Source organism: Lipophrys pholis (genome assembly GCF_963383615.2).
Source record: "Lipophrys pholis genome assembly, chromosome: 4".
NCBI classification, from domain to species: domain Eukaryota; kingdom Metazoa; phylum Chordata; class Actinopteri; order Blenniiformes; family Blenniidae; genus Lipophrys; species Lipophrys pholis.
Genome location: NC_137637.1, coordinates 20,143,224 through 20,164,864, shown reverse-complemented (window position 1 = coordinate 20,164,864; position 21,641 = coordinate 20,143,224). Strand labels below are relative to the sequence as shown.

The 21,641-nt window shown below is 41.2% G+C and overlaps 1 protein-coding gene across 2 annotated transcripts; it reads left to right on the top strand.

Annotated features, from left to right (window-relative positions):
* Positions 1 to 456: 456 nt before the first annotated feature.
* kdm5ba (lysine demethylase 5Ba) lies at positions 457 to 21,377 on the top strand. Of its 2 annotated transcripts, XM_080462157.1 has the most exons (27): positions 457 to 760; positions 5,375 to 5,452; positions 6,229 to 6,351; positions 6,494 to 6,664; positions 7,262 to 7,387; positions 7,922 to 8,018; positions 8,117 to 8,223; positions 8,302 to 8,460; positions 8,603 to 8,722; positions 10,893 to 11,051; positions 11,520 to 11,701; positions 11,855 to 12,017; positions 12,295 to 12,414; positions 14,448 to 14,642; positions 14,954 to 15,135; positions 15,451 to 15,575; positions 15,693 to 15,843; positions 16,054 to 16,174; positions 16,296 to 16,651; positions 17,369 to 17,507; positions 17,606 to 17,785; positions 17,863 to 18,021; positions 18,244 to 18,663; positions 18,791 to 18,881; positions 18,982 to 19,181; positions 19,907 to 20,170; positions 20,280 to 21,377. In XM_080462157.1, the coding sequence occupies exons 1-27, from the start codon at positions 608 to 610 to the stop codon at positions 20,415 to 20,417; spliced, it is 4,479 nt and encodes a 1,492-aa protein (XP_080318283.1). In that variant the 5' UTR covers positions 457 to 607; the 3' UTR covers positions 20,418 to 21,377. The 2 variants fall into 2 exon arrangements, with proteins under 2 accessions (XP_080318283.1, XP_080318284.1); XM_080462158.1 differs by lacking the exon at positions 457 to 760 and having other exon boundaries at positions 5,382 to 5,452; positions 6,471 to 6,664.
* Positions 21,378 to 21,641: the final 264 nt, after the last annotated feature.

The following is a 21,641-nucleotide window of genomic DNA, read 5'->3' as shown; positions in this document are numbered from 1 at the left end:
ACTGAACCGAGTGCGCCGTCGTGCCAGAGGGTGAAATAATCCAACTCATCCAAAGGGGGGGGGCAGTGATATGCGTGGAGACCAGATAACCAATAAACCGTATAATGCCAAACTACGTGTTCTCAGCGTGTTAACTATGTAAATAAACACTATCTGGTAGTTATTTCAATGACACCAGAGTGGGCTGCAAACGTGTTGAAGCCGTTCTTCTACCTGGGCACAGTCTTTTAGTCAATTCACCCATCCTGATATAATGACGCAAAAAAAAAGCTTCTAGTGGGGTAACAATCTCCAAACGGTGGTGACATTTAAATTGTGGCAACAATTTGCAGTTATTCCGGCGATTAATTGTTATAGTTACATTTAAATTGAGCGTAGCCTACATAATTTGGGTGTCTACTTTTCGAGGCGGAAGCGCACCGTGTGTGGCTGTCACTAGCTCGTCTCCAACTAGATAATTCGTCTTTGAGTTCAATGAGTGGAGAGTGGACATGAACTGAAAGACACAAACCCACTGCGAGCATACTCGGCGTGAGGACCCCCGGGTTTTTTTTTTTCCCCCCTCTTACAAATACATTTCACATAGAGTCATTACGAAGATGCAACTATGACTCAGCCACAGCTGAATGAGTTCATTCCTCCTCCGGAGTGCCCCGTTTTTGAGCCCAGCTGGGAGGAATTTGCCGACCCTTTTGCGTACATCAACAAAATACGACCAATTGCAGAGAAAACTGGCATCTGTAAGATCCGACCTCCGCCGGTGGGTACCCTCCTTTTGTTTTGGGTGGAAATCACTCGGGCTGCCTGCTTGGTGTTGTGTGCCGCTGTGGATAATTTAGCAGTCAAAGTTGTGTTTTTAGACAGGTTTCAACATGGCGGATTGCGGCTCCGACCAGAATAGTGAACAGGACTGTGCTCAGTTTGCAACAACGATGTGAAGCTCGCAGGGGCAATTTCACAGGACATTTGAACCAGTTTTACCCCTAAAGAGTCAGACATGCGTTTACCCAAAGAGTCAATACAAATGTTGTGGAGTTGTTGTATTTTTTTTTTTTTTTGTTTGGGTTTTTTTTTTTTTTTTTTTTTTTTTTTTTAAATTCAAATGCTAAAGTTTGTGTGCGCAATGTAAAAATGTTTACGTTAGCGCGTGATGAAGTGCTTCCTGGAGTCTGCGCTCGGGACCACATTACAGAGATTTGAACTAGTTTTATTCGCCTCAGCTCTTGGGTTTAGTTGGTGAAATGTGAAGCGGAACTCTCAGCAGGATTTGACGGGTTTGCCCGGAGTGAGGTAACCTCTCCGGGGTTAATCAGGCCCGAGTAAAGCTGCAGTTGTGTGACTATCGCTGGCCAACGTACGTGCTCGGTGACCAAGAGTTTATGGAGAGAAGGGTCGCTCACACACACACACACACACACACACACACACACGGCGCTTCGCGGACACGCCATCACTCCTAAACATTTTTATTAATTGATATTTTATACTCTCTCACAATCTGCGGTTGTTGCTGACGCGCAGCCTCGTTTGATTTTAACCAACCAATAAACACGAATTGTATTTTCAAAATGATCTCAAGCGGATGATCGTCTGTTTTGGTTGTATTTACTCAATGAAAGAATATTTAGATATAAGCAACACCCACTCAAACATCACGGAGATCTAACAAAGAAAAAAAAAACACACACACACACACAAGGATTTGATGGAATGAAGTTAAAACATAAAAACGACTGTCGAATATTTTCTTCTATGTATAATATAATCTAAATGAATTTTACTTGACCTTCTTTGATGGGGGTAGGAGGATGTCTTACTGTTGGGTGTGTCCACGTATTAAGTAACGTAAATTACATAAAAGAGTCATTTTAGCATATATGAAATCTATTATTACCATGATTGGCATTTGCGTTTCCAAATGCTTTTGTTGGGCCTATGTCTCTATATATAATATTGCATTTGCATTTTTTTTTTTCCTTCTTTTTTTGCAGAAGTTAGGAGAGAGTTAGAAACCTTGCATTTGGCACGGTTTAACCCACAGGGTAGGGGTACAAGGGAGTGGATTGTTATCAAAATCGGTGGGTGGGGTGAGTGCTTTTAGTGTTTGCTGGGCCAAGAGCTGCGAACGCACAGCTCATGTAAACAAAAGAAAGCAATAGGAAAAGGTCTGAGCAAAGATCAGCTGCTGATAGGCTCTGTTTGTATCCTAAATATAATCAGGGGCAGTGGGCCAATCCATTTATTAACCCATCTTTCTTTTCACTGTGCGCAAGATTTTTGTTGTTTACCACGCATGTCATCATTGCTTGCTCACTGAATGTCTGCTGGTGCATATAAATGTATCATTTACAAGTTTGAATCCATAATTTGCTTGACACGCTGTGTGCACAATTATCTGCACCAGCAGTTTCATCTGAAAAACACTGGGACCAAATTTTGGCTGCAGGGTTGCGTGCAGACCAAACAAACTAATAAATATCCTTAGATCCTTCAGCAGATGGAATCTGAGCTTCAGTGAGGGGGTTTGTAGCCAGGCCAATTTGGAGAAAAAAAAATAATAAAAAAATCTAGGTTGTGATTCCTGCATTTGTTTGGTTTGTTTTTACAAAGAGAGATATCCTGTAGGCCTGTCTGGCAAAGGTGCATTCCATTTGCACACAAGATCCCTTCTTTGTAGATAGGAAGGGCTTGAATTCTTCTGGTCTTCTGTGCCTCTTCTTATCTCTATTTTTAACAATATCACACCAAAAAGATAAAAATATTGCACCACAACTCCTTTTCATCAGTGAGGTCTGTGTGCACAGTCTGCAGAATTTCCTCCAGGTCACAGTTTGACTATAGATGCATTCGCAGATGATTGCATGTGATGCATCGCTGCTGTTTCTCATTGCATTGTCACCACTACTGATTTTGGCTTTTGCTCTAAATGAGAGGATAGCTGCTCATGTCGTCTTGACAGCGGGTGGTCAGTAGAGCCAGCTGCAGTTTAAAGTGTGCCAAAATGCTTGTTTTTCTTTTGAACCAGCAAGTATTTGTTTGTCTCATCCAACTTCGCCTGCAGATAATAAGGTGGCGTTAATGCAGCTATTGTTATCCCACCACTGATCAGCAATTCCTTTCAAAGAATACAAAAAAGCCTTGTCCAGACTCAGTATTTATTGGAGCATTTCTGAATCGTCCACAGTGATCTGGCTGTAATACTGCATGCATTACATCATACTGAAACTTCTCTTTTTAAAATTAAACTACAAAATTCTGTAGACATGAGTAAAGCATGAATTAAAATTCAGAGCTGTGGGCTGAGCTGAGTCGAGTCACAATCTGTTTGCATATCTAAATTACCAGTAATCCAGCTTGTTCCCTTTTTCATATTAGCTCTGTGTCGCCATGAGTCTGACCCAGTTCACCATGTTAAACTGGTTCTATTGAAGCTACACTATCTCACTTAATGGGAGATTTAGTTGGTTGTAAAATAAATTGTTATATTTCCACAGATTAGGTGTACATTTCAATACTACCTTAAATAATGCTGTTCCCTCTGACAATTACATGTCCTTCCTCAAAAACAATTTATTCCTCTAAAAACAAAGCTGTAATCAGCACCACCATGTGATCATAGTTTATCTCCTTCATGTGTCAGTGATTGTCCTCGTCGTATAAAATTGATGCCAGGGTCTAAACCACAAGTGTGAAGCTGACCTCAGCTCTGGGGCCACATTCAGCCCTGCATGGCAGGAGCAGTAAAACTAAAGCAGAATGGCTTGTAAATAATGACAAATTATTGTAACTCATTCTCTTAGTTTCATTCTAATGAAATAAACCTACGGTCCGTTCGATGCCCATATCAAATCTGTTGCTTCTTCCACTGTATAATGCTGTAGCCTTCAACATGCATGTCTTGAGACGTCCCCTTCATGCTTTTGTTTTGCTCACACAATGTGAGTAATGAGCTAGCTAGCTAGCCTTCACTGCGTTGTTACAACATGCAGTGCTGCTGTCTGTCATTTAGCTTTGCATATCAATGTTGTGTTATGCTCCTCCACCCAGAGGACTAATTGTAAACTGAGGTTGTTTTTATGGACAATTTCAGCTAGTGAGACGTTAATTTGACCATTTTCAAAGGAAATCCTGTGGCCTGGATTAAACCCTCCAGTGGGCCACTTTGGCCCACAGGCCTCATGTTTGAGACTACTGGTGTAAAACATTATTGCAGCCACCCACAAGTAATTAGATTTGTTCGCAAATTATGATATATAAAAAGTCAAGTCACAGGGGAAAACCCCTGTTGAGAAGATTTGTCTACTGTTACTGTGAGTGAAATATTTTGGGTTTTTACTTCTGAGAAGGCAAAACGAGACATGAAGACTTGACCTTGGAAAGGGAGAGAGCTGCATGGATCATTTTCACTGCTTTATAGACTAAATAATTAAACAAGAAAATAACCGCCAGATTAGTCAGTAATGTAAATAATCTGTGTGGAAGAAGCGGTCGACTATATAAACAAAAATCCACACATTCCCATTAGAAATTTCAATGTTTTAGAATACACAGAAAAGCAGTGTGTAAACAATGAAGATAATTCAGTGGGAATTTGTGCCACAATGGTTGGGAGACTCCGTGTGAAGGACAAATCTTGATCTCCAACGTGAGCCTTTCAGAAACAATTTGATTATTTTAACTCCACATACCAGATCTTTATAAAACAAATAAACAAAAGCCTGTCTGCAACAGTGCTTACATTATCAGTCTTGTGTGGGTGAGAAGAATTCTGACACCAGGCATGATATAAAATGTGTTTATCAAGTTTTGGCGCTCTTTGAAAGGAAAAAAAAAACAACTCATTTAATAGGGTAGTATCCTGGTGCAAAAATGAGATTATCCTGTGGAGTCATAAACTTTCACTGAAGCACTGCGCTCCAGTTTTGTAGGACATTGTGCTTGAGTACGTTTGTTTTTATATGATCTGCAAGGTCAGTTTTGTGTTTTAAAAGTGGAGCTTTATAAACCACTGCTTGGTTTGTAAAGGGTGTTGCAGTTTGGGAATAATTCTGTGGAAATAAGCTTCTAATTAAAACCACAAAATACTGAAATGTTTTTATATATTATGGCTCAGCGGTGACTTGGAGATTTGGGAAGCAAGCTTGAAACAAGATCAGTACTGGTTTGAATCGTACTACTAACGGGTCCATGAGCAAGGCACTGCTGAGAGCCTAAAATTTATGCCAAATCAAAGGGCCTTAGGACCTTTTTTTTTTTTTTAAGATCTGAAAAAATCAGCAAACAAAAGCTTCTTTTCCAGTGTGACCACCAGAGATTTGTAACGTATCGCTTCATAACATTTTTATTTTTTATCCCCCCCCCCCCCCCCCACCAGGAGTGGCAGCCACCATTCGCCTGCGATGTCGACAGACTGAAGTTCACACCCCGAATACAGCGGCTCAATGAGCTGGAGGTACATCCATTCATTATTTTTTATAAGTTGACGATTTTGCATTGAAATATGTTCCCAAAATGCAGGCCTCCTCGAGGGGGCGCCAAAGAGACTGAACAAAAATGGACGGTGGTTCAAGAAGATGCGTTTTCCCAGCATGACTTTATCCTTTTAATTGTAGAAGAAATCATGATTTTAAAAAAAGTGATAGATGATTATTTGATCAAATCATACAGTTTTAAAGGATTACAAAGACAATTTGAAATTAAAATGGTAGATTGTATAGCTTTGTATTAAGGTTTAACAGTTGCAGATTATATATAAAGACCTGGCAGTGTTTCTTTCTATTTTCATGCTAGAGGTGGGTTAGGCAGTGTGATTCAATCTATGTGAAGGGAACTCATCCTTCCTCTGAATTAAGTTTTTTGAAAAACAAAAATGATGAAACCCTGTTGAGGATTTTCTTACAGCTTCCTAAATTGGTACAGTATTGCTGCTTTCGTTCTGTCTTTCACTTAGAATTCAGGACCACAGTTTCAGACTGTCTGATAAATATTTCATTGATGTCACATTTATAGATTTTAAAAGAGAAAGCACAACAGTAGGCACAGGAAATAATGCTGGAATAGAAAAACTTTTTCTCCAAAAATACTCTTTGACCCAGTTGATGTTGTTTATACAAGTGTCATTTTTACCCAGAATAATCAGATTTCAGATTTTCAGTGTAATTCTTATCCTATTAGGAAATTATCCTTTTATTTGTTCACCGACTGAACTTGGTTTCATTCTGTTTTCAGGCTCAGACCAGAGTGAAACTCAATTTCTTGGATCAAATAGCAAAATTCTGGGAGCTGCAGGGATGCACTCTGAAAATCCCTCACGTGGAACGAAAGATTTTGGACCTGTACCAACTCAACAAGGTAAAATATTTATCGCCTTCTGAAGAGGATATTAAGTAATTGACGATCAAATTATATTTAGAGATTTCATTTGCATGACAATGAACACATTTGTCATGCACACGTGAACGAGCCATCAGATGCCTCTTTGTTTATTTCTCAGTTGGTAAACGAGGAGGGAGGCTTCGATGCCGTCTGCAGAGAGCGGCGTTGGACAAAGATATCGGTGAAGATGGGCTTTGCTCCAGGCAAAGCTATTGGCTCTCATCTGAGAGCACATTATGAGCGGATCCTCTTCCCCTATAACCTTTTCCAGACTGGAGCCAATCTGCCCGTACGTCCCGTCACTCGTTTTCCTCTCAGTGCAGCTGAGAAGCAATACACATTGTTATTGGAGGACTTCATTGTCCATTACAGTTCCACTTCAAACTACATGCTACGTCGTTATTGTTGGCCCTGGAATAATTTGAGAAATTTCTGTTTTTGAGCTCCTCATCGTTTGGCTGAGTTTTTGTTGTCTGATTTTAGGAACATTTGAGAACGGGGAACAATAAAAGCCAAACAGAGGGGGTCCATTTATGCTGGGGGCTGGCTGAATCACTTGAGGAATATATAAATGAACACAAACATGGTTTTAATTTCAACTGATTTCAAATATTCAGACATAACCATGTTTTAATATTTAGTATTTTACAGAGAAAGCAGAAATTAGCATTCAGAGAATCACTTTTCAAAATCCATTTTCTTTTTTCAATTGAAACCAAATAAACTTTTTTATTCCTAGTTTACACAGAGGGTTTTTTTTTTTCTTCTTAGTGAACAATTACGTAGATACAAGGTTTTTGAATGTGTTCAATTTAATTCTAAGATGGGTTAATCACTCTTTTCTATTTATGTCTCCTTCATTTCATCTACATGTGTCTCTCTGCAGAAGGCCACCTTGACCAATGACACTAAAGATAAGGAGTACACCCCTCATGACCTTCCACAGCGCCAGTCTGTCCAGCCCCAGGAGACCTGCAGCATCGCTCGTCGTGCTAAACGAATGAGATCCGAGGTCAGTCGGTCGTCTTTACTGTTTATAGAATATTTCATTTATTCTTTATAACAAGGATGGACGTAAGATATGAGCATCTTTTTCCTCGCCATTGGTCACCTCATCTGTGTGTACGTCAGAATTTAACAACCGAGTTTCATTAAATTCAGACTTTGTGGTAACAACTACATTCTTCTGTACCAAGTAATGGAGGGTCTGATTTGAAGTTGGTTAGTCTCTTCAAAGCACATGAGGGCCAATGGAAGATAAAGCACTACCTGTTTCCACTGCACGAGCTAGAAGCTAAGGGTAATAGTCAAATAATGAATACTGGACAATGATAACTTGAGCAAAGTAAGGCCACACCAAAAGCACATGCTACAATAAGTGATTTCGCTGTAAACTTTTGCCAACTGTAGATTCAAGCTCATTTGTGTTCATTTTCTCAACCTTACATCCATAGATGCTCCACTATACTCAGTATTATCTCGTCTAGTTTCGTGCCCGTCTTGAAACTACAGTTGACTATCTTTATGTTGTTCCTTCTGACTCCAGAGAGGTTGTTTTAAAGTTGAACCTGGAGAAGACGATTGTGAAAATCGTCCCAATCTGAGAAGGAGAATGGGAACATATGGTGCCAAACGTCATCCAAGTAAGAGAAACAATATTAGGATTAACAAGGCAGAAATATTTCTACATAGAAATACTTGTTGTTCAAGCCACCAGTAACTTCCTGTCCTTGTCTTCCAGTGAGAATGGCCATCACAGAGGTGAAGGAGGAGCCTATTGAGTACAAGGATATGGCAGTTTATGACGAAACTGTTTTGAATGAGATCATCAAACCTCCATCTGCTAAAGTACATCTTTCAAATGTGTTTTTTAAGTAGTAAATGCTTTGTGAATTTGAATATTGGCTAACTCCTCTATCCATTCAGGTGGACCACTATATGTGCCTGGTATGTGGCAATGGAACTGCTGAGGACCGCCTGCTGTTGTGTGACGGCTGTGATGACAGCTACCACATCTTCTGTCTGATCCCGCCCCTCCACGAAGTCCCCAAAGGCGACTGGCGATGCCCCAGATGTCTGGCTCAGGTCCGCTGCTCCGCCTCTGCTTTCAAAGAGCTGGAGTCGGCTCACAGTTAGAAATAAGAGTTTAATCTTCTGATAAATTCAATCTTGACATAAACTGAAGTGGTTGTTTTTAACTTTATGTTTAATGTTTTGATTCTTCCAGGAATGTGGCAAACCTCCTGTTGCATTTGGTTTTGAGCAAGCCGGCAGGAGCTACACCCTGCAAGCCTTTGGAGACATGGCCGACTCCTTTAAATCTGATTATTTCAACATGCCTGTTCATGTGAGTTTGCATGACTAAGTTGCTTTTGTTTTATTAAAGCAAGTGTTTTTTTGCTCTGTTATTTTTATGGTAATAATTAATAATTTATGGTCTGTAATTAGGTATTTAAATGTGTGAAAAATCTTTTCATCTGTATTAGAATTTGAACATGTAATAAGATTTGTCAATGCGTTCAAAGGTATTTGTAATTAAAAACTCTTTTCAGCTTCAAATCCTAAAAATACAGAGAACTCGCCAGTTTCAGAATTGGTTGGGGTTTTTTTTTTTTTACATGTGACTTTTGCTACACTTCTGCCAATCTGGAGGATTCGAAGTTGTAAAGTCGGGGTTTTGCCACCCTGAGCTCAGGCTCACAGGCACTTTGGGCCGATGAATTGAAATACAGACGGACAACTCTCTATATGCTTTCACAAATAGTTTTGCTACAATAGTGCCCCCATATATTTTGCTTTACACTTGTAAAACAAAAAGTGTCTATAGGTGGGATCCATTTTATCATGTACACATCCAGGTAATGGGAATACAACACGTCTGCTTAGAATCCTTTCTTCACAAAAATGGAAATGCTCAGACTTATGCAGTCCAGCTCGGCACTGCAACCTTACAATATTGGTTATAAGAACTATTGGCAATGAAACTGAAAGTTTATTTAATTTAGTAAAGCTGTTCACAGGACAAGGGTTAGAGTTCACTACCAAACTGATGCTACAACTAGTTGTCTTTTTATATTTGTTTTATTTTTTTAAGCGCCAACTTTCTCTCCAGAGCTAAGCATCCATCTCTCACATGTTCACTGTGAGGAATCTGTAGTCTGTTTGCTTTCTATTCTTTGATGAAACCTTTGTAGGCTTTATACTATCAAAGTACTTCACCTCAAATTACAGCAAATCACTCTATCAGTAACAAGATCACATGAAAACTGTACAATATACAGTTCCATAAATTGAATAAAGGATACGTAAAAAAAATAAAGGAGCAATCCAAAAACAATTGATACACGTTACAATGTGACTGTTTTGCCTCATATCTAGCGGCCTCGGGCCATTCAAGTGATCGTCATACAATAAGAAAGACACAAAAAATGAAGTAGACTTGAATAAAACTCATTAGATGCATGCAGTTGAATTACCCCCTGATTGGTTTGAGTTTAAATACAATGTTGCTGAGATCAATTATAATTGTTGTGCTCGCTGCCATCGATTTGTTAGAGTGCAAAAGATGTTTCCGGAGAATTTTTCTCAATTCTCATCACGGGCAGGTTTGCAGGTCCTTTAGGGAAACAGTCTTGGTCTCTCTCCTCCTCAGTTTTATGACTTTGGTCTGGAACAAAGGAATGCTTTGATAACACACATCCAGAAAGAGTCACCAGCTCCTTTTACACTGCCTGCACTGTTGTGTCTTTATTCGCCTGGCTGCTCAGTTTAAAATTCAAAGTTAGAAGGACGGGTCACCGTCGATCACCCGTGGAAAGCATAGCGGATTGTTTTGGATAATGATTAGCTTGCAGTGGGGTCAGAGTGCTGGAGCTGGACCGTCCTCACGGCTCTGGGCGAGTCTACAAATGAGTCCTGTATTTTTTTTTTTTTTTTTTTTTTAGTCATCTGCAGTGGCAACTTTGAGAGGGAACCGTAAAACAAGGAGTAAAATCTTTCTCACTCCAGCAATATTAAGCTTGTCGTGTTTAAAGTTTAAAAACTATATCTGGCTTTTGTTATGACTCGATGGTTCACACAACTACACATGGGTATGCCCTGTGCAGTTTCCTTAACGCATGGAAAGAAACACAAAGGTTAGTAGTCAGTAGTCTGTGCATCCCATCTTTCTGCTTAATTATTTACTGTTTTTACAGTAAAAGCTACTTCACCATCATTCTGGCTGAAACAGACATACGAGGCTCACACCAAATTTATCACTGGTCACTGTTGCTTTGATTTTTGTTTAGTTTTTTAACTAAACTATTTACTTTGGGAAACTTTGTATTCCACTACTTTATGTGGTGTGCTTTTATTTTGAATCCCCACCCCCCCCTTTGTCAAAAAGTTGCAGATCTTTTATCTGATTATAAAAATCGCACCCTACAGGTTTAGTCTGGTGAGATTTAAACAATCTCAAATTTGAATTTCATTTTTGCTTCAGTCTTGTGTTATATCCTGTGTCCTTTGTGTTGCAGATGGTTCCTACTGAGCTGGTGGAGAAGGAGTTCTGGCGTCTTGTCAGCACAATCGAGGAGGACGTCACGGTGGAGTACGGAGCAGACATTGCCTCCAAGGAGTTTGGGAGTGGTTTCCCTGTGAAAAACGGCCATTTTGAAATTACTCCAGAAGATGAGGTAAAGTTTCACCAGCAAATGCATTTTACCATATCCTTTAGGTGTGATACAACCTCATGATATCAAAGAATCTGCTGAAATCCACGATGTGATCAAGACGTAAGATTGGATGACCAACCAAAGAAGACACGAGGCTCAGCGTTGATAAACTTAGTCAATATTCAAAGTTTAGTCAAATATGCCTTAAGATGTTAAAATATTCCAAGTGTGTCTCCTCTATAAATGTGTGGATATACCAAAATAGTATCTCTCTATAACTGAAGACAAATTCTGACAGGCTTCTCAGAGGTTCCTCAACATGTTTTATTATGACAAAAGACTATGTCTGTCCAAAAGAGGACACTTGGTCAACCCAAAGAAGCAGTAGATCCATAGAGAGAAGGTTTTGTTGAGTTGAGGTTTATTTTAAGTGCTTTGCTCATGTGTGAGAGGTTAAGTGGCATACTGTGACCTCTCTCCGACCCGCAGCATTACCTGAGCAGCGGCTGGAACTTGAACAACATGCCGGTGCTCGATGGCTCAGTACTGACTCATATTACAGCCGACATCTGTGGGATGAAGTTACCCTGGCTCTACGTGGGCATGTGCTTCTCTTCCTTCTGCTGGCATATTGAGGACCACTGGAGCTACTCCATCAACTATCTCCACTGGTAAACTATATTCAGCATTGTAATGCTAATAATCTGTTATATGGAATTAAAGCTCTTAAACGTTTTAGTTTTGCTGATGTTATCCATCTCTGAGTCTGATTACAAAATCAACCTAATAATGATAAAAGATAACAGATACTTGACCACCTGCAGGGGGGAGCCAAAGACTTGGTACGGGGCTCCTGGTTATGCTGCAGAGCATCTCGAGTCAGTCATGAAGAAATTGGCACCCGAGCTGTTCGAGTCACAGCCGGACCTCCTTCACCAGCTGGTCACCATCATGAATCCCAACACGCTGATGAACAACGGCATCCCGGTACCCTGCTCACTTCTAACACTTATTTAATTCAGAAGCGTAATGACAGATCCCTACGTGTGACAGCTTCACATTATTGTAGCAGTGAAATTATAGTGGGAAAGATCCTTTATGTGTTAAATGCATACAAATGTAATTCAATCTTTATTAGGCAGCAGTTAATTAGGGTGGGGGGGGGGGTTCTTAAGAGGAAGTTTTGAAAACGTTACCCCAGAAAAGGGAGATTTTCCTGCACTCAAAACCTCTAACTTTTATCTCTTTCATTCTCAAACTGCAGATCTTTCGCACCAACCAGTGTGCTGGCGAGTTTGTCATTACTTTCCCCAGAGCTTACCACAGCGGATTTAACCAGGGTTTCAACTTTGCTGAAGCGGTCAACTTCTGCACCATGGACTGGGTAAGAACATTTTAATCTGCATCATTCCTTCAGTAAAATTATGTTCATTACATAGTTTCAATCAAGGCTTTGAATTCTGCTACTCTAACACTATAGTTGTTTATTGTAATTTACATTTCATTTGTATGGTGCCAACAGCAACATAGCCATTTCATGGCACTTCTACAGAGGAAAACCCAACTATTTAACTATTCCACATGAGCAAGCATAGTAAATGATGGAAAATGGAAAAAAAAAAAAAAAAACTCACTGTTTATGGGAGGAAACCTGCAGAACCAGAATCAGAGGTGGCGACTTTCTGTTGTTCACGGTGGAGTGAGAGGGTAGAGAGACAATGATAGCACAGAGAACAAACAAGTTCAGACAGCGAGCGAATCCTCTCGCTGCAGACTTGATGGGGGCCAGCGGCTCAGATCACAAACTTTCAGTTCCACAGGCAGAGATTCTGTGGCAAGGTTAGACACGGGACAGACTAAAGAAGGAAGACATGGGTAATTGTGGCATTTGGATGTATAGAAAGTGAGAAAGGAGAGATGGGGAACTCTGTTACACTAACCCAGCCAAACCTATTGAAGCCTCAGTAGAAAATGGTTCATGGTGGCCTTACCCAGTTGAACTGTGGCCGTATCAAAGCTGGTTCCAGGTAAAAAGAGTCTGATGTCTGAATGCTCTGCCTCCTAATCTACTTTTAGAAAACCTATAGGGACCTCCAGTAAGCCAGCACTCTGAGTACACAGTGTTCTGCTCTTTAAGACATGATGGAGCCTGGTTGTTGAGACCTTTTATAAGTTAAAAGATTAATCTTAAATTCTATTCTAGATTTAACAGGAAGTCGGTGAAGAGAAGCTAATATTGGAGTCATGTGATTTTTCTCCTGCTCGTCAGTGCTACTCCGCCTGTCAGTACCGCAGCATTTTGAATCAATTAAAGGCTTCTTGAGCAGTTGTTCGGACACCCTGAATATAGGGAACTACAATAGTCTCGACTAGAACTGAGTAAACATGCTTTTGATTTTAGAGACGTTACGGGTGAAAGAAAGCAGTCTTGCAGACTTGTTTACTTCAAAAATCCCAGTTCCTCACAGTGGCACTGGGGGACAAAGTAAATACCGTCCAGTGTTACTATATGTTCAGATCATTTGTGTCAAAGATGTTTTAGAGCCAAATAGAACAACTTCTATTTCGTCTGAGTCCAGGAGCAGAAAATGACTCCTCATTAAGGCTTTTATGTCTTTTAGTTTAACTAATTGATCAGTATCAACTGATTTTAAAGATAAACAGATTTGTGAATCATCTTCATTGCAATGAGAGTTAATTGAATGTCTTATAATAGTCCCTAACATAGAGCATGTATGATGTGTAAGGTATGGGTCCTAACACAGAACTCTCTGGAACCCCATGACTAACTCCTGAGCGGAAGCTGTTCGATAAATATGATTGAATTCAGTTCAGGGCTGTTCCTTTAGTTGCAATGATATATTCCAGTCTATGCTGTAAACTGTTTCGATATGGAATGCGCCACTGAAATCTGAACAGGTTAAGAACGGAGAAGCAAACAATTACTATGTGTACTCCTAGATTGTTTATGGCATCTACAAAATGCTAAAACTTCTAGATATTAAGCTATGCGCACATACCCTAGTCATTACAGTTTCTCTGAGGTCTTGTACAGTATCATCTTCTAATCACAGATGAGGTTGACCTTCAGGTCTTAAATTTGTAGCTGGAGATACTCAATAATATCAATACACACAATTATATTGAATAGCTGCCAGATGTTGGAAGTTGACATTATCCTTGGTAAAAGGGGCAGAAGCATTACACTTATTACAACTTGTTAACTATAAAACCTAAGTAAATAAAGAAGGTTTGTAGCAAATCATAAGAAAAAGGGTTAAACTAACAATAATCACAGCTCAAATTAGACACCTTCTCAAAGCGGAATTATATTGTAGAAAAGTCAGATTAAAAACACGAATAAGACAAACTTGTTTTCGGTTATTGTTTGTTACTCATCTTCGTCTCTCTTGGCAGATGCCCATTGGTCGAAGCTGCGTGGATCATTACCGTGACCTGAGCAGATACTGCGTCTTCTCCCATGACGAGATGGTTTGTAACATGGCGTTAAAAGCTGAGATGATGGACGTCGACCTGGCGTCCGCTGTGCAGAAAGAAATGACCGTCATGGTCCAAGGAGAAAAGAAACTTCGAGACAAGATGAGCAGACTGGTGAGTGTCTCTGTGTCTGGAGTCATCATAGAGATTTTTGTTTTTGCTAAATACAATGATTTGAATATGCAGGATTAATTAAATTACCCAAAACAATTGGTTTTTAATGCATGTCATAGACATTGTGCCTCAGTTAAAGAAATTTGAGCGCTGTTGATTTCTTTGTTTTTCAAAGATGTTGATCACAACAATAAAAAATGGGTGATCTGGGAGGCTTTTTTTTTTTTTTTTTTTTTCTTTTCTGCACAGATGTCACATCTTGCACCTCTGACCCCCCCAACCCCTCTAATGAGTGAGTCTCTGTCCCCCAGGGTGTGATGCAGTCTCGACAAGTTGATTACGAGGTGCTCCCAGACGAGGAGCGGCAGTGCTGCAAGTGTCGGACCACCTGTTACCTGTCTGGTATCACCTGTGTCTGCAGTCCTGGCAAGATGGTGTGCCTGCACCACCCCCAGGACCTCTGCTCCTGTCCTCATAGCAACCTTACACTCCGGTGAGTCCATAATCACCTCAACACACCCAGAAGGGATATGCATCTAGGAATATTTCAGTTTTTGTGTGTTTTGTTTTTGGTTCATTAGTAATCCCTTACATACCCGCTGTTGTTTTAATTCAAAGTCTAACTTTTTTTTTAAAGTAAGTTTAGTCTGTTCTATAACACAAATGTTACATTTACTTTTGTTAGTTTCCCAACAATCTTTTCAATCAAATTTTTCTTCTATTAATTGGTTTTCTTTTTCTCACTTCCATTTGGCTCTTGATAGACAAAGTTAATGTTGACAAACACACCTGCCTTGTTTTCCTGCAGTTACAAGTTTACACTGGATGAGTTGTACCCTATGATGGCAGCAGTGATTCTGCGTGCAGAGTCGTATAAGAACTGGCTCTGTAATGTTGAGGACATTGTGGAGAACAAAGGAAACAAGAAAAGAGGTGTGATTCATGCTTACTGAGTGTAAACTTTAATTTTACTGATTCAATGGCAGACAACACATCCACAGATTTTAATCTGAGGTTTCAGTCTAACAAACCGTTGTGGTTTTTGAACAGGACTGGAAGAGCTTCACGGCCTAGTGGAACAAGCAGAGACGAAGGCGTTTCCTCAGATCGGCCTCCTACATCAGCTGCGCAAAATTGCCTCCGAGGCTGATAAGGTGGCAGTGATGGCGCAACAGCTTCTCAACGGGAAGAGGCAGACGAGGTACTGCAAAAGGTTTTCTTTCGTGTTGCTTTAGACTTCATCTTGGTGTCACTGGAGTTAACAAGGTTATTCTACTAATCGACAAGGTTAACACAACGCCAATTTCAGACATGGAAAATAGTTCCACTGAATTGTAACATTGGTTTTTAGGAAACGTTTACTTCAGCTTTGAAGGACAACGTTGATCCTGTAGCCTGGTGTGTGTTTCAGGTATCGATCTGGAGGAGGAAAGTCTCAGAGTCAGAACGAACTGACCGTGGAGGAGCTGAGATCTTTTGTTCAGCAGTTAGACAAGCTGCCGTGTAACATCCGACAGGCTCCTTTACTGAAGGTTTGTAAGATTCATTTCATTGACTCTTCAAAATCCGGGAAAGGACTTTGACATGTAGAGATTTATTAGTTAGATGCAAAACACTTGCATTGCCAAAATATCTGATCAATGTGATCTGCAGGACCTGTTGAACCGGGTGGACGACTTCCAGCAGCACAGCGAGCGTCTGCTCTCCGATGAGTCTCCGAGCCCGCTGGGGCTGCAGGACCTGCTGGATGTGAGTCTGGGCCTGGACGTGGAGCTGCCGCAGCTGCCGCTGCTGAGGGAGAGACTCGAGCAGGCTCGCTGGCTCGAGGCTGTGCAGCAGGCCAGCAGCCGGCCTGAGACTCTGTGCCTGGACACCATGAGGAGGCTGATCGACCAGGGTGTAGGCCTGGCTCCTCACAGCTCTGTGGAGAGGGCCATGGCTCGTCTGCAGGAACTGCTGACGGTGTCGGAGCAGTGGGAGGAGCGGGTGCTCACCCTCATTGAGGCGAGGTGGGTGGGGACAACAAGATTCACTGAACTGCACACTCCCATTGTGAAACATACATATCTATTATTACAGTAGTCACGTGAGTACGAATAGTTGCAACATGCAAAGCTACAGTAAAGTACACCTCACACATTTTTTTGTGTTAATCTTTTCCTGGGTTTGTTTAAAGATTGAAAGTTCAGTAATATTGTTTTCTATTAGCCAGGCTCTACGCTCACACAGCAGTTTTAATTGTTTCAAGATCTTTTTATTTTCGGCAAAAGTTCCCAAATTAAATGACTAAAGCTTAAGCTGCTCCCTGTAAAAATAGGTTAATATTGACACACAACACCTTACCCAGTCCATCCATACCCAAGTCTATGTACAAGTCTGTGAAAACTGCAAATACATTGTATTTTTTAAATCAACATGTTTTTATTCTGAAAGAAATATCGTAGTTTAAAGTACATGAAACTGATCAGAAAAACAAATTTTGATTCAGTGAAAATGTGAAATCAGCTTAAGCTTCAGACTGCTCAGAGTGAAATGTGCCAAGTCTGCAGAGCTGGATTGTGTTGGATAAAGAGGATCATGGTGTTGTGACAGTGTTTAACCCACTAATGGCTCATCACAAATGATATACTACTGTCACTTTCATGTCTATTTCTTTCTCAGGGGTATCTTAAAATGCTTTCTTTTCTGTACAGTTGATGAAATGTCTTTTTATTGTTTGTTCACAGGCCTCATCACAGCATGGAAACGCTTGACGCTGCTCTACAGGAAGTTGAAAATATCCCTGCTTATCTCCCCAACTGTTTGCAGCTAAAGGATGTGGTCACCAAGGCCAAGAAATGGCTACATGAGGCTGAAACACTGCAGGTGAGATAGATTTTATCATAACCTATCATCAGTGTTTCCAGCACAAGTGGTGCAGCTTGTTGAGTTTGAATTTCTAATTTTGTTTGTGTGGTTTGCAGCTCGGGGGACGTATCCCTGTGCTGGACTGCCTGTCTGAGCTTGTTCTCAAAGCAGAGGGTCTCCCTGTGAGGCTCGAGCCGCTGAGTCGGCTGGAGGCCCTCGTCGCTGACATTCAGAGCTGGAAGGAGAGTGCAGCAAAAACATTCCTACTGAAAAACTCCCCCTTCTCACTCTTGGAGGTAAACAGATGTTATATTTCACGCTTTCAAATTATTTTTCAAATATCAAAGATGTAAACAAGTTGTGGTGTTTTCAGGTCCTCTGCCCACGATGCGATGTCGGGTCTGGACATCAAAAGGCAAGATCTAAAAAACTGAAGGAAACTGCACAAATAAGCAAAAAGAGTTCGACAAAACTGGACTCTGTGTGTGATGTGGAGAGAGCGCTCTCTGAGAGCAAGGATTCTGCCTCAGCTGTACGTACAACTGTGTTGACTTTTTTTCCCTCATAACTACATTAATTAATTATATGTAGGACTGAAAATTAACAATTGTTTCCAACTTTAATCTAAAAACTGGCCTGCCTGCCTTTTTTTCCAGCCTAAAGAGTGCTGGCATTATTCAGAAAGATTGAATGATGAATTAGTTGAAGTGTGAGGTTGGCTTTTAAAATCTGACTAATCTTTCTCTCCTCACAGATGACCGCCCTCGCTGAGGTGCGACAGAGGGAAATGGAGACATTATTGGCTCTGAGGGCTTCAAATGAGTCCAAGCTTCTTCCTGCCGAAAACTGTTGTGCACTTAGTGTATGCGTATGTCAGAAGGCCCCTTCAGGTGCCATGGTGCAGTGTGAGCTCTGCCGAGAAGTTTTCCACAGTGGCTGCGTCACCACAGCTGCAAACCTTGAGTACGGCCAAGCCTGGCTTTGTCCACTCTGCCAGCGGTCGAAGAAGCCCCCTCTCGACAAGGTGCTGCCTTTGCTCGCCTCGCTGCAGAGGATTCGAGTTCGCCTGCCAGAGGGCGATGCCCTGCGCTTCCTCATTGAGCGAACGGTGGAATGGCAGCACAGAGTTCAGCAGGCCTGCACAGAGGGCGTGCTGGAGAAAGTTACAGACAAGGTAAATACTGTTGAATTTAGTGTCTCAATTTACTGTCTCAGGGCCCAGTTAAGCCATTGATCATTAAAAACGCGGTTTGGCATTTGTAGACATTGTCCTAACCATTGCGCTGGTTTAACTGTTTCAGGTGAGGGTTGGACAAAGACCGTCATCGTATCTGACTCAGGAAAAACATGGTTCATCTTCTCATCTAGAGCACCAGTCTGTTCCACTCCCAGGTTAATTTCTAAAAGAAAAAAATGAAAGCTTTTGTCTCAAGCAAGCAGTTTTTCCCCTTTCTGTTTCTCTGTGAACTCATTTGCTCCATTTTTCCCACAGGACTCTGTCCTGAGGTGGAAGAACTGATGGTAGAGGGGTTCCTGCTGCAGGTCACTCTGCCTGAAACCGAGCAGCTGTACAGATACTTGCTGTGCAAACTGGCCCCTCCACCCACACGCAGCACTTCCTGTGAGACCAACACAGAGCAGGACCAACGGAAGAAGGGCTCACACCACCATCATCACCACCACCACCACAAGGTACTTACTACTGAGGTTAATTCTTGTAGAGCAGGAGCACACACACCAATATACCAGCCAGAGTGGTGCAGGACATGCAAGAGGACGGATGATGGCAGTGTTAAAATAAGCTGTCCAAGTAACAAATAGGATCAAGTTGGGGTCACATCGGGAATCTCCGAGCCCCTTCCTGTTGGCCCTGAGAGTAAACAGGATGTGGATCAGCCTCAATGGACCACAGTAACTTGCCGATAACATTGTGGTCTGTGGTGAAAGTAGAGTAGGTGGGGAAATACGAGCTGGAGAGGTGGAAGTCTGCACTGGATAGAAGAAGAGTAGGCCAGAGATGCAGAATGTATGGGTGTAAATGAAATGATACTGGTGGAAAAGTGTGTGTGCAAGGTGGATGAGGCCAAGTGCCAAGGGTCAACCCTCTATAGTAACGGACGGTGCACAAACCAGGTGAAGCAAAGAATTAATACTTTAAAAATGGTTTGGATACATCGGATAAGGGCTTTTAGAGATGGAGTTGCCAAGCAGGAAGAGAAGAGGAACACCGGAGAGATTCACGGATGTATTGAAGGACATTGAAATTTTCTGCTGTGCCCCAGGAACCCCTCCCCCCACACACACACACACCACACACTGTGAATCACTGACATGTTTCACGCTGTACACCCCAGCATGTTATCCTTGCTTTTTGCTCTCATTTGTAAATTCCAACGTTTCATTATCTTTGTGTGTAGAACGGAGCGTCCAGTATGAAAAAGGAGGGCGTGAACGGTCAGAACAAAAAGAACAAGCGACGCAAGGAAAGTTCCGACTCTGAGCACAGCAAGAAGGCTAAGAAGAGCCACAAGAAGAAGTCCAAGAAAAGCAAAGAGAGGAGCGAAGACTCTCAGAGGACTTGTTCTCCCACACACACGGTGTCTGACCCTGCTGCCTCGGATTCAGAAGAGGACTTTTCACTGTGTGCTGCTCCGTGGTGCAGAGAGCCAGAGGGCGACGAGGTTTGTTTCATCACTTTAACGCATCAACCTAAATTATATGTTGCAAGTGGATATGCATGAAATGAAACCGTTTCGTTTTTTTTATAATATATCTTTCTCTTTGTTTCAGGTAAACTGGGTCCAGTGTGATGGCAGCTGCAATCAGTGGTTCCACCAGGTCTGTGTTGGACTGTCGGCCGAGCGAGCAGAGATTGAGGACTATATTTGCATAAGCTGCACACAGCCCGACTACGACAGAGGAGAGTGAAGACCAAAAAGTTACATTGAAGGATCACCTGTTATTTTTTTTTTTTCTTCCTCTGCAAGCCACAGCACTGAAGTGCACACCTGAACTCTGTGTGGCCCTGTGGCTCCTCCTTTTCACCTTCTGGCTTCACCCTCAGTGAACACGGTGCTATCCTTTTAGTTCCCCTCCTGAAATTAATAAACTTCTGTCACTGTTTTTGTCACATGGCTGGACTTTTCAGCCAATCAACTAATTCTTTCGGAAACTTTCCAAGAGTTGATGCAGATGTGTTAACATGAACCAACAGCGCAGGGATTTTTCAACCAAAAAAATGTCAGTTTGACATTTTAAGAACTTTTTTTTTTCTTTTACATGCATCTGAACAATGTGAACTTTAACTTTCTCTTGTAGAGTAAATATTATTTATCTAAGCAATAGCTGGACAGATTAATTTAGGTTCAGTTGACCTAAACTATATTTGTGTGTAGAAACCCTTTGATAACTTGCCTTCCTAAAGCAAAAACCCAGAAATATTTACTTTTACTGTCAACATACACTCTTAAGTATGAATTTGTGTCCACATTGAAACAGAAGTGGATCATTGATCCAAAATGTGCAAAACTGGCATCTGATGATTTACCCATATCCTTGAAAAAGTCACCGACTTTGATGCCAAGTTGATTTCTCGGTCTTCGGTGGAAACGGAGAGTCCTGGATCCCTTGTATTTCGGCAGTGGGTCTCTTTTGATTATTTTCAACGAGTAAGAATGAACTGTCCGACATCGAAGGAATGTACATTTTCTTTTAGGGTTGGATTTTCCCTTTACGGTTGAGGATGAAAATATTGTGTTGACTGAAAATCAACGCAGTGTGATTTATTTGCCACGGGTATATGACCTTTTTCCTGCTCCTTTGGTTAAATAATATAATTCATAATGTTGCAGTTTGCGTTATAAAATAAAATGTTTGTTCTGACTCATGAGCACCATTTTTTTTTTAATCTTTAGACAAATTATGGTTTAGGACACATTCAGAATGAAACACATTTTAAATTGATGTTTGTAGCAAACCAGTCAGCCCAGTTTCTGTCTTTATTTCTTTAATTCAAACAGACTATATGCTGGCAGTGGATGTGGTGAAGGTTTGTGGTCCTGTACGACTACTTTGCCTACACAAATGAGGTAAACTGCCCAGAGTCACTAAAGTTTTTCTGACCCAGGTGATCTTGCTGGGTCAGTTTGACGA

Bases quoted from the DNA above. Each gene is read 5' to 3' on its own strand.
- kdm5ba (XM_080462157.1), top strand. From the start codon at position 608: ATGACTCAGCCACAGCTGAATGAGTTCATTCCTCCTCCGGAGTGCCCC. The intron at 5,453-6,228 runs GTACATCCATTC...TTCTGTTTTCAG, and splicing joins AGCGGCTCAATGAGCTGGAG to GCTCAGACCAGAGTGAAACT. The intron at 7,388-7,921 runs GTCAGTCGGTCG...TTCTGACTCCAG, and splicing joins CTAAACGAATGAGATCCGAG to AGAGGTTGTTTTAAAGTTGA.